This window comes from Schistocerca serialis, chromosome 3, assembly GCF_023864345.2.
Source record: "Schistocerca serialis cubense isolate TAMUIC-IGC-003099 chromosome 3, iqSchSeri2.2, whole genome shotgun sequence".
NCBI lineage: Eukaryota > Metazoa > Arthropoda > Insecta > Orthoptera > Acrididae > Schistocerca > Schistocerca serialis.
This window is the reverse complement of record NC_064640.1, coordinates 210,873,015-210,886,353: the sequence shown is the minus strand read 5'-3', so window position 1 is coordinate 210,886,353 and position 13,339 is coordinate 210,873,015. Positions and strand designations below refer to the sequence as shown.

At 38.0% G+C, this 13,339-nt stretch overlaps 1 protein-coding gene across 1 annotated transcript in view; it reads right to left on the bottom strand.

Moving 5' to 3' along the window:
• The window catches only part of LOC126469929 (collagen alpha-1(XI) chain-like), a 546,479-nt gene that overhangs the window by 40,715 nt on the left and 492,425 nt on the right, over positions 1–13,339 (bottom strand). The window contains exons 25-26 of the mRNA XM_050097326.1: positions 5,986–6,209; positions 4,998–5,194 (exon numbers count right to left, since the gene is read on the bottom strand). Of these exons, the coding sequence (XP_049953283.1) occupies positions 4,998–5,194; positions 5,986–6,209 (421 nt within the window). The remainder of the gene's footprint in view (positions 1–4,997; positions 5,195–5,985; positions 6,210–13,339) is intronic.

Sequence of the window (13,339 nt, the reverse complement as noted above, 5' to 3'; positions counted from 1 at the left end):
ATAAAATCAAGCATTGGCTAAAATGAGAAAAGGTTAACCAAAAATGAAGGATGCCTGTTCTTCTTTATAACAGAGGAAAGAAAAGTTAAAAATATAATTAAATCACTGAAAAATAAAATGACAGAGGGTACGGACGGAATATCTACAATAGTAATCAAATACTGATCACAGTATCTAGAAATTCCTCTAACATCCTGATAAATTCTTTAATAGAGAAAAATCTGTTCCCAACGAGCTGCAAAAAGAATAAAAGGTGATGACAAGGGGGAAAGTATAGATTTATAATGATTACACCCACCTCATCAAAAATAAGAGTTGGAGGAGGAGATAGTGTTTAATGTCTCATTGACAACAGGTCGTTAGAGATAGAATACAAGCTCAGATTAGAGGAGAATGAGGAAGGAAATCAGCCATGCCCTGTCAAAGGAACCATCCTGGCATTTGCCTGAGGCGATCTAAGGAAATCACAGGAAACCTAAATAAGGATGGCCGGACATGGGTTTGAACTTTCATCCTCCCAAATGCGGGTCCAATGTGCTAACGACTGCACCCAGTGGAGTGCAGGGTTGGGTGGGAACCTCATCAAAAGTGAAAATATCGCAATTAATCATAGAATGGATCTAGGAAAGGGAAGTCCACCTAAAATATTAGTTGTGAGCTTTGTGATATACACAAACAAAGAATTAGAAGAATGGGTGAAAGTTTGTAATGTATTTCTGGGCCCCTCAAGAGCCTTTGACTGTATATGCCATATTACCAGCTTAGATAAATTACCTAGATATGCTATCAGAGGGAATGCAGCCAGCCTTATAAAATAATTTGTAGAAAACAGAGAACAAAGTGTAGAATTAAGATGCAGGATGAACAATATGGGGTAAACTTTTTATTCTGATTTTGAAGTGCTAAAGTATGTGGTAGCATAAGGATCGATACTCGGCCAACTATTGTTTGTACAGTATATGAATGATATGTCAGCATCAGTAAAAGAAAATACAATAATGTATGCAAATGATACAACACCCATTGTAACTAGCATTTAATAAATGATTTAGAAATAAGAATTATCATGGACAGAGATAGGGCAGATTAATATTTAAGGAATACAAAATACTTAAAAAAAAAAAAAAAAAAAAAAAAAAAAGAATCTACACGAAAATACTGCCAAAGAGAACAACAAATATAAAACTTAAGGTTGTGTAGACAATAGAAGTTAAGAATAACAATTTCCTAGGATTGACAATAGTTATGACTTGGGAAAATCATATTCAAAAGATCTGTTAAAAATAAACAGCAATGTACTTTTAATAAGGAAAATACCCCATGCAGTTGATGTAGATACACTATTAACAATGTACTATATAGCAATTCATCCACATCTATCATGTTGTTGTTGTTGTTCTTGTTGTTGTTGTTATCATGGTCTTCAGTGCGAAGACTGGTTTGATGCAGCTCTTGATGCTACTCTATCCCATGCAAGCTTCTTCATGTCAGAATAACTACTGAAATCTACAACCTTTTAACCTGTTTACTGTATTCATCTCTTGGTCTCCCAAATACTGTATAATAATACAGAATAGGGAAGCAAACATGTATATAAACAGACTGCTAAAGCTGAAAACAAGACAGTTAGATGTATTGGAATATTATCACCAATACAGCCATGCAAAGTCATATTAAAGAATATAAAATTTATAACAGTCCCCTCTATGAATGTGTATGAAAAATTAATGTTTCTCTAAGTAAATTGTGTTCCTACGCTAAATAGAGAACTGCACAATTTCATCACAAGAGTCAAAGATGTATATCACATCAACAATACCCAATTAAAACTGGCTGATAAAGATCCTGATAAAGCTAGGTGCTTATAATACAACAGATTACCATGAAGTTTAAAAAATGTAAAAGTGCAACTGATCCTCAAAACAAAACTAAGAAGGTACTTCAAAACATGTTTGTACTGAGTTAAGAAATATTTTAAGGCAAGTACCAAAGAACTTGGAAGAAACTATGGCAATAAAGTAGTATCCTGAGAAATATGCTACATTCACTCTGCCAGTGAGATGCACACATTCCATTTTTCGTATTTAATTGCATTCCAAGCATTGAAATTGAAATTGGGTCACTAATCTAGTAAATTACATTAATATTAAGGTTTTGTTTTCTATGTTTATTATCTGCACATCATATGTGCACTGAAGCACCAAACAAACTGGTATAGGCATGCATATTCAAATAGAGAGATATGTAAACAAGCAGAATATAGTTTTGTTGTCAGCAATGCCTATATAAGGCAAAAAGTGTCTGGTGCAGCCGTCAGATCAGTTACTGCTGCTGCAATGACAGGTTATCAAGATTTAAGTGAGTTTGAATGTGATGTTACAGTCAGCACATGAGCGATGGGACACAGCAAGTCTGAGGTAGTGGTGAAGTGGGAATTTTACCATATGACCACTTGAATAGTGTACCATGAATATCAGAAATCCGGTAAAATGTCAAATCTCCGACACTGCTGTGGATGGAAAAAGATCCTGCAAGAACGGGACCAACAACCACTGAAGAGAATTGTTCAATGAGACAGAAGTGCAGTCCTTCTGCAAAATGCTGCAGATTTCAATGCTGGGCCATCAACAAGTGTTAGTGTGAAAACCGTTCAATGAAACATCATTGATATGGGCTTCCAGAGCCAAAGGCCCACTAATGTACCCTTGATGACAGCATGACACAAGGCTTTACACCTCGCCTGGGCCTGTCAACTCTGACATTGGAGAGTTGATGACTGAAAACATGTTGCCTGGCTGGACAAGTCTCATTTCTAATTGTATCAAGTGGATGGACATGTACAGGTATGGAGACAACCTCATGAATCCATGGACCCTGCATGTCAGCAGGGGATTATTCAAACTGGTGGAGGCTCTGTAATTGTGTGGGGCATGTGCAGTTGGAGTGATATGCGAGCCCTGATACATCTAGGTATGACTCTGACAGGTGACAGATATGTAAGCATCCTGTCTGACCACCTGCATCCATTCATGCCTATTGTGCATTCTGACAGACTTGGGCAATTCTAGCAGGACGATGTGACACACCACACATCCAGAATTGCGACGGAGTGGTTCCAGGAACACTCTTCTGAGTTTAAACACATCCGCTAGCTACCAAACTTTGCACACATGAACTTTATTGAGCGTATCTGGGATGCCTTGCAACATGATGTTCAGAAGAGATCTCCACCCCCTCATACTCTTACAGATTTATGGACAGCCTTCAGGATTCATGGTATCTGTTCCCTCCAGCACTACTTCAGACATTAGTTGAGCCCATGAGATGTCATGTTGTGGTACTTCTGCATGCTCATGGGGGCCCTACACGATATTAGGCAGGTGTACCAGTTTCTTTGGCTCTTCAGTGTACATCCGTATGTATAAATTAAATGATTTCTGAGGTTTGTTTTATATCCAATTCTATTATACATTATTATTTAAAAACTTGTAAAATATAAGCAAAGTTATTGTGCATTACTGTTATGTTTGCAGAAATCTAAAAATATTTTAAATGCTCAAATTTCAATTTACCCAAGACCTTTAAATATACACTGGCATAGCTAATATTGCTCTGAACAGCAATCAAAGGGTGAATGAAAAAACAAATAAATAAATAAAGTGTAGACTGTGTTACATGTTTTTGGTATACCGGTTGCCTTTTCCTCATAATTTCCTTTTTTGTTTCTTAACTGCTCTACCCATTAGCTCTATTTCCACCTGCATCTATACTTTGCAAACAACCATGAACTGCATGGCAGAGCATAAATCCCATAGTGCCAATTATTAGGGCTTCCTCACATTCCATTCATGTAGGGATTGTGGGAAGAAAGATTGCTTAAATGCCTCTGTGCATGCAGTAATTAGTCTAATCTTGTATTTGAGACCCCTATGAGAGTGATACACGGGGATTGTAATACATTCCTAGTTTCATAACTTAAAGCTGGTTCTAGAAACTTGCTAAGTAGGTTTTCATGGAATAGTTGGTGTCAGTCTTCAGGTGTCTGCCAGTTCAGTTCTTCAGCATCTTTGTGACACTCTCCTGTCCATCAACAAATCTGTGGCCATTAACGCAGCCATTCTTTCCATCCATTCAATATCTCCTGTAAGTCTAATTTGTTATGAGTGTTGCATACTTGAGCAAAATTCTAGGATGGGACACACAAGTATTTTGTATGCAGTCTCCTTTGTAGACTGGCCTTACCTATAACATAGCCTATGTGATTGTTCCATTTCATATCCCTGCAAACTGTCACACTCGTGTATTTTTATCAGTTGACCAATTCTGACTGTGACTCATTTATATTGTGGTCATAAGATACTAAGTTTTTTCATTTTACGAAGTCCACAGTTTTGCATTTCTAATCACTCAAAGCAAGTTGCCAATCTTTGCACCACTTTGAAATCTTATGAAGGTCTTACTGAATATCTGCATTGATTCTTTCAGACAGTACTTCATTATAAATAACTGCACTGTCTGCAGAAAGCTGAGATTACTATTAATATTGTCTGCAAGGTACTTAATATACAGCATGAACAGCAAGGGTTCCAACACACTTCCTTGGGGTACACCCAAAATTACTTCTACATATGCCAATGACTCTCCATCCACAATAACTTGCTGTGTGTTCCCTGCCAAAAATGTCCTCAGTCTAGTCATAAATTTTGGCTCACACCACATACAGTCATACAATTGGGGTGATTGGCTTCTCTCTGAGCACATTATTAGATTTTTCGGAGCTTTGATTAAGATATATTTTTCGTCTAAGAACTGGGACTAACATAAGCTACAATTTTTCCAAATGCAGCCCTTTTATTTATCTTTAATATTATTTGTGGGTACCAGTTCTAACAGTCTTCTGCTTTATTATTTTGTTTATCATAGCAAAAAATGTTAACTAGATCCTACTTTTGCAGCATATCTGAAGCGACTGTGAGAATGACGTTGATACTACTTACCATCCTTAAACTGAGGATGCCCATAGAAGAGATCCTTGCAAGTTCGTACTGGGTTTTCACGTGTACCAACAGGCTTTCTTATGCGATCCAGGTCTTGTCTCATTGTATATATTGAGCTATACATGTCCAAGAATTTCCCGCCTAGGTCTTCCTTTGGCTCAGCAGTCATTTCTTCCAAAACCATGTCTTCTAAATCCCTAAAAAATATTTGAGAGTACCAGTATAGCTAATGATGAATTGACATGAAAAGATATCTTGAGATCATGAATTGAACTGATCAGGTAACAACATGTTATAAAAAGTTGAAATTCCTACCATTTTATGCTCTTTCTAGTGCAATGTATTTAATAATTATCTGTTGATTAATGAAGCAAATGAAAAATATCGACAACATTTTATTGTTTGATTAAGAAGAGTAGTGTGTCAAAGTAGCCTACAAATTATTACAATGTATCATGGCATGAGTGATAAATAGTGTCTCAGGCTATGTAATACATGAAATGCAGTCAATGTATTTACAAGTATAGAGGGAATGGAGGAGGATAAGAGTTTACAACATCACTGACTGTTGGAGAAGAGTGAGATAAGCTAGCAGCTGTGATCTGTTTAAGGAACTATACCAGCATTCACCTCTATTCATTCTGGGAAACCATAGGTAACATAAACCAGAATTTCTGTATAGGGATTTGAACCCCACACCTTACAGATGTTTCTCCCAAAACTGAACCAATGTCACACCTCACTCAGTTTCTTGTCAATTGTCATCACTCACGTAGCAACAATCTGTGTGTCACAAAAACTGACATAGAGGACCAGCACTTATATGTGAAAACAGGAGTGACTCTTATGCTCTGGATGTTTTAATCAACCACTTCACTTTATCATGACTTCATGTTCATTTTGTTACATTAGTATGTACATAATTAGCATGTGATCTTAATAAAAAAATCCTTTACACTGATGCAAGTAAATGATATTGATGACATACTTAAGTGCTCTCTTTTCCCTGCCAGCTTCTCGGTGGAACAGTAGCTCTGGAGGTAAGAGTGGCAGTTCCCCTGGAGGCCCTGGGGGCCCTGGGGGTCCTGCCGGACCTGGCTCTCCCTTCATTCCTGCTACTCCTTCAGATCCTTTTGGACCTGGAGGGCCTTCCATTCCTGGCAGTCCTTGAGGTCCATCACTCCCTTTCTGACCAGCAGGACCTGAGGGACCCTGAAAGAAAGATAATGAAATGGTATTATATGTAAAATAACTAGAAGAAAAACAGGCATATAAAATGCTTATTAAACTGGTACAAATTTGTTATGCTTTTTTGATGCTCTTTATAGAATTAACATGTTTCAACTAGCATCAAAAGGAGTACAGGTTACAGAAAGATTTAAAACAATATGTATCAATACAGACCTGCTTTATGCACAACACAACATACTTTCAACAACAATAGACAGAGCTTGTGCAAGAGCAAAGATCGAGGAATAAACTTGTTAGTTACTTCCTTAGTTAGTTATATTCATTTTCTTCCTATCATAATTGTGAGCTCTGTCTGTGATGTAGAACGAGTCAGTTATCCAACTGCAGTAGGCTACACTGTCTCAGTGAAAAATATGGCTACATGCTGACCATTTACATGATTTTTTTCATTTTTTGATTGGTTAATAAGTACATAAGCATGCTATTTCATTTGAGAGGATAGAGCTTTTCATAATTAACACACAAAAATCAGTTGCTAATAAACAGCAACAAAAATTTTACTGTAATTCTTCTCCTAAAACTGTGAATTACAGACACCATAAAAGTTTTACATTTGCAGCATGCCAAGCAAGAAATACAAACATTCATGAGTTACACACTTTATTGGCTTTGCAAAGATGTATGTCATTTGAGATTCACTTGATAAAAAGAATGTACAATATACAATTTACATTCTATGTAGAAACATGCATCAATATGCTTTGAGATTTTCTTGAACTCAGTTCCTGCCCAACCACAGTCAGTTTGCTTTATCCACTCCAGGAATGTGTACAGTTTTCAGTGGTGCATTTATCCTGAATAAACATGCCAGCCATAGAGTTACTTAACAGCTTAACTTAGACCTAAAAACACAATTTTAGCAAATAATGACACATAGGTGTGTCATCTTATGACTACTCCACTGCTGTACATATACAAAGACATGTGCTTGGCTCACTGCAACAATTTGCATCAATAAATGCCTACAGTTCACCTGAAAGTTCAGCAGCTAGATACATAAGTTGAAGTGAGAATGTACCTTTGAAACGTGCTGAAGTATGCTCAACCACTGACCAGTGGCTACTGTCTAGGTTTCCCAGAATTTGTGACACACAGTTTACAGTGAAACAAATGTGTGAGTGTTACACGACTGTCATATAGATCAGTGGTTCCCAACAGGTGGCCCGCAGACCCCCAGGGGTCCACAAGCTTTGTCAGAGGGGTCCACAAGATGCTATTAGAATAAAAAACATATTTCGTATGATAACAGATTTTTTGTTTTGGCTGCTTCCTGCATGGGCAGAGCTTTAGCGAACGCTAACTTCTGTGTCTAGCATCTTCCTAGAGCCAACTGACACTAGCACACTCTAGTGCAAAACTAGAATTAGATAGAGGCAAATAGTTCTGCTGTATGCTCTTAGACTGTGCACGCTGCCTCTCTGCAGCTGATTTTTCAATAATGAATATGTCAATGTTTTTTCTAAGTACCAGAAATAGAAAACGTATAAAAAGACTCTTAATTAGGCTTTTTTAGGTACTTGATACTGTGATATGACAAGGTACCAATCATGCTCGATGAGGGGGTCCTCGAGAAAATTTTGTTGGGAACCTCGGATATGAACCAAGCATCCCACTGCTTTTCCTTGGAGAGATGGAGTTACTAATTCTTCCACCTATACATGCGCCTCAGATGGTGTTGAGACAGTATTTGCTTCTGCTGTATGAATCAAGGAATCCATGTAAGCCTTTTGACTGACAAAAACCAAACCTTGCTCATTATGTTCGCTTAGTAAATAAATTAAAAAAAATTCTACAATTGCATCACTTATTTTCTACATCTACATCTACAGTTTCATACATACTCTACAAACCAAGGGGCAAGGGGTACCTTGTACAGCTACTGTTCATTTCCTTTCCTGTTTCATTTACAACAACTGTCTCTATGCTTCTGTTTGCACATTAATTTCTCTTATCTTATCATCATGGTCTTCATGCAAAATGTACATTGGGGACAGCAGAATGGTTCTGCAGTTAGCTTCCAATGCCAGATATCTAAACTTTCTCTACAGCAGTCTGTGAAAAGATTGTCATCTTCCCTCCAAGGATTATTACTCGAGTTCATGAAGCATCTCCATGTGTTGATCGAACTTACCAGTAAAAAATCCAGCAGTGCACTTCTGAACTGCTTTGATGTCTTCCTTTAATCCAACCTGGTGGGGATCCTAAACACTCAAGCATTACTCAAGAAGGCATTTGCACTAGTGTTCTACACACTGTCTCCTTTACAGAGTCTTCCAATAAACTGAAATCAATCATTTACCTACCCTGCTACTGTCTTTACATGCTTACTCCATTTCAAATTGCATTACACTGTTGTTGCACCTAGATATTTAAATGATGTGGCTGCTCAAGCAGTGCACCACCAATGCTGTATTCCAATATTACAGAATTGTTTTTCTTACTCATCTGCTTTAAATTATGATTATCTGCATTTAGAGCTAGCTGCCATTCATCACACCAACTAAAACTTTTGTCACATCATCTTGTATCCTTTTACAGTCTCTCAACGATAATACTTTCCAACATACACAGCATCATCCACAAAGAGCCATACATTGCTGCTCATCCTGTCTGTCAGATCATTTATGTACTGGGAGAATAAGAGCAGACCTATCAAACTTCCCTTGGGCACTCCTGATGATACCCTCATCTCAAACACTTGCCATTGGTGTCTTCAAGCCACTCACATGCCTGGGAACATATTCTGTAAGCTCATACCTTCATTAACAGTCTGTAGCGGTGCACCATGTCAAATGCTTTAAAGAAATATAGAAATATAGAATCTGTGCATCGCCCTTCATCTATAGTTTGCAGGATATCGTGTGAAAAGAAAGGCAAGCTGAATTTTCCATGAGCAATGGTTTCTGAATCCATGGTGATTTGTAGACAGAAGCTCTTCTATCTCAAGGAAATTTATATTTTTGAATTGAGAATATATTTAAGAATTCTGCAGCAAAATATCATTAATGTTGTTGTTGTTGTTGTTGTTGTCTTCAGTCCTGAGACTGGTTTGATGCAGCTCTCCATGCTACTCTATCCTGTGCAAGCTTTTTCATCTTCCAGTACCTACTGCAACCTACATCCGTCTGAATTTGTTTAGTGTACTCATCTCTTGGTCTCCCTCTACGATTTTTACCCTCCACGCTGCCCTCCAATACTAAATTGGTGATCCCTTGATGCCTCAGAATATGCCCTAACAACCGATCCCTTCTTCTAGTCAAGTTGTGCCACAAATTTCTCTTCTCTCCAATTCTATTCAATATCTCCTCATTAGTTATGTGATCTACCCATCTAATCTTCAGCATTCTTCTGTAGCACCACATTTTGAAAGCTTCTGTTCTCTTCTTGTATAAACTATTTATCGTCATGTTTCACTTCCATACATGGCTACACTCCATACAAATACTTTCAGAAATGACTTCCTGACACTTAAATCTATACTCGATGTTAACAAATTTCTCTTCTTCAGAAATGCTTTCCTTGCCCTTGCCAGTCTACATTTTATACCCTCTCTACTTTGACCATCATCAGTTATTTTGCTACCCAAATAGCAAAACTCATTTACTACTTTAAGTGTCTCATTTCCTAATCTAATTCCCTCAGCATCACCTGATTTAATTTGAGTATTATTTTCTAAGATAAGTTGTAGGGTCAGTATTGCCTCAAGTGTTCCAATATTTCTGCGAAATCCAAACTGATCTTCACCGAGGTCAGCTTCTACCAGTTTTTCCATTCACCTGTAATGAATTCGCGTTAGTATTTTGCAGCTGTGACTTATTAAACTGATAGTTCGGTAATTTTCACATCTGTCAACAGCTGCTTTTTTTGGGATTGGAATTATTATATTCTTCTTGAAGGCTGAGGGTATTTCACCTGTCTCATACATCTTGCTCACCAGATGGTAGAGTTTTGTCATGACTGGCTCTCCCAAGGCCGTCAGTAGTTCCAATGGAATGTTGTCTACTCCCGGGGCCTTGTTTCGACTCAGGTCTTTCACTGCTCTGTCAAACTCTTCACGCAGTATCATATCTCCCATTTCATCTTCATCTTCTTCCTCTTCCATTTCCATAATATTGTCCTCAAGTACATCACCCTTGTATAGACCCTCTATATACTCCTTCCATCTTTGTGCTTTTCCTTCTTTGCTTAGAACTGGGTTTCCATCTGAGCTCTTGATATTCATACAAGTGGTTCTCTTTTCTCAAAAGGTCTCTTTAATTTTCCTGTAGGCAGTATCTATCTTACCACTAGTGAGATAAGCCTCTACATCCTTACATTTGTCCTCTAGCCATCCCTGCTTAGCCAATTTGCACTTCCTGTCGATCTCATTTTAGAGACGTTTGTATTCCCTTTTGCCTGCTTCATTTACTGTGTTTTTATATTTTCTCCTTTCGTCAATTAAATTCAATATTTCTTCTGTTACCCAAGGATTTCTACTAGCCCTCGTCTTTTTACCTACTTGATCCTCTGCTGCCTTCACTACTTCATCCCTCAGAACTACCCATTCTTCTTCTACTGTATTTCTTTCCCCCATACCTGTCAATTGTTACCTTATGCTCTCCCTGAAACTCTGTACAACCTCTGGTTTAGTCAGTTTATCCAGGTCCCATCTTTTTGCAGTTTCTTCAGTTTTAATCTACAGTTCATAACCAACAGATTGTGGTCAGAGTCCACATCTGCCCCTGGAAATGTCTTACAATTTAAAACCTGGTTCCTAAATCTCTGTCTTACCATTATATAATCTATCTTCTAGTATCTCCAGGATTCTTCCATGTATTTAACCTTCTTTTATGATTCTTGAACCAAGTGTTAGCTATGATTAAGTTATGCTCTGTGCAAAATTCTACCAGACGGCTTCCTCTTTCATTTCTCTCCCCCAATCCATATTCACCCACTATGTTTCCTTCTGTCCCTTTTCCTACTCTTGAATTCCAGTCACCCATGACTATTAAATTTTCGTCTCCCTTCACTACCTGAATAATTTCTTTTATCTCATCATACATTTCATCAATTTCTTCATCATCTGCAGAGCTAGTTGGCATATAAACTTGTACTACTGTAGTAGGCATGGGCTTCGTGTCTGTCTTGGCCACAATAATGCATTCACTATGCTGTTGGTAGTAGCTTAACTGCACTCCTATTTTTTTATTCATTATTAAACCTACTCCTGCATTACCCCTATTTGATTTTGTATTTATAACCCTGTATTCACCTGACCAAAAGTCTTGTTTCTCCTGCCACCAAACTTCACTAATTCCCACTATATATAACTGTAACCTATCCATTTCCCTTTTTAAATTTTCTAACCTACCTGCCCGATTAAGGGATCTGACATTCCATGCTCCGATCCGTAGAACGCCAGTTTTCTTTCTCCTGATAACGACGTCCTCTTGAGTAGTCCCCGCCCGGAGATCCGAATGGGGGACTGTTTTACCTCCGGAATATTTTACCCAGGAGGACGTCATCATCATTTAACCATACAGTAAAGCTGGATGCCTTCGGGAAAAATTACGGCTGTAGTTTCCCCTTGCTTTCAGCCATTCGCAGTACCAGCACAGCAAGGCCGTTTTGGTTAGTGTTGCAAGGCCAGATCAGTCAATCATCCAGACTGTTGCCCATGCAACTACTGAAAAAGCTGTTGCCCCTCTTCAGGAACCACACGTTTGTCTGGCCGCTCAACAGATACCCCTCCGTTGTGGTTGCTCCTACGGTACGGCCATCTGTGTCGCTGAGGCATGCAAGCCTCCCCGCCAATGGCAAGGTCCATGGTTCATGGAGGTAGGATCATTAATGATATTGGTCTGTAATTTTGTGGGTCTTTTCCTTTACACTTATTATGTACAGAAGCAACATACACTTTTTTTCCAGTCACATGGGACTTTGTGCTGGGCGAGAGATTTGCGATAAATGCAAGCTAAGTAAGGGGTCAACACCATAGAGTGCTCTCTCTAAAATCAAATTGGGATTTCATCTTGACCTGGCATATTATTCATTTTCAACTTTTTCAGCTGCTTTTCAGGTGGGACACTTGTTCTGAAATGTACATGTATTACAAAAATTAAATTTGTAGACAATGTATGGAAAATTGTTCATAATATTCACAGGGGAAAAAGTTGTACCTTGGGACACTTTCAGACATGCCTGTAGAAGTTTAATAAAATATTTTCTTAATCCATTTTTAAATGATGACATTCATTTTTTATGTGCTGCAGTTATTTGCTAAAGTTACAAAAATTATTTTAGAAAATTAAGGTTTTTCTAAATGCAAAAACATGCTCCAAAGCACAACATGGTCATTTACCTAGGAACAAATATTCTATTGAAATGTAAAAGCATTGCAAGTGAGAAAATCTTGTCATCTATCTGTTATGTTATTACTCTACTATACACCAATAATCAGTAAGTGAAATCAAATTATGCAGAAGTAATATCAAAAAACAGTTTAAAATTGAACCTATTGTAAATTAACATTAGTTTCCATTTTTAAGACACATAAATATGTTAATAAATTAATTAAACTCAGTTAACTGGCAAATATCCCAAGCTCCATGGTAAAATACTTTCTGTTTCTAGGTATAAGATGACACAAGACTGACAAAGTATGGCTTTACTTTCCCCACATTATGCACTGAAGAGCCAAAGAAACTGGTACACCTGCCTAATATGATGTAGGACCCCCGCAAGCTAGCGGAAGTGTCACAACATGACATGGCATGGACTCGACTGTTGTATGTTGTAGTGCTGGAGGGAATTGACACCATGAATCCTGCAGGGCTGTCCATAAATCCGTAAGAGTACGAGCGGGTGGAGATCTCTTCCCAGAGATGTTCAATAATGTTCATGTCAGGGGGGTTTGGTGGCCAGCAGAAGTGTTTAAACTCAGAAGAGTGTTCCTGGAGCTAGTCTGTAGCAGTTTGAGATATGTGGAGTGTCACATTGTCCTGCTGGAATTGCCCAAGTCCATTGGAATGGACAATGGACATGAATGGATGCAGGTGATCAGACAGGATGCTTACATATGTGTCACCTGTCAGAGTCATATCTAGAAGTCT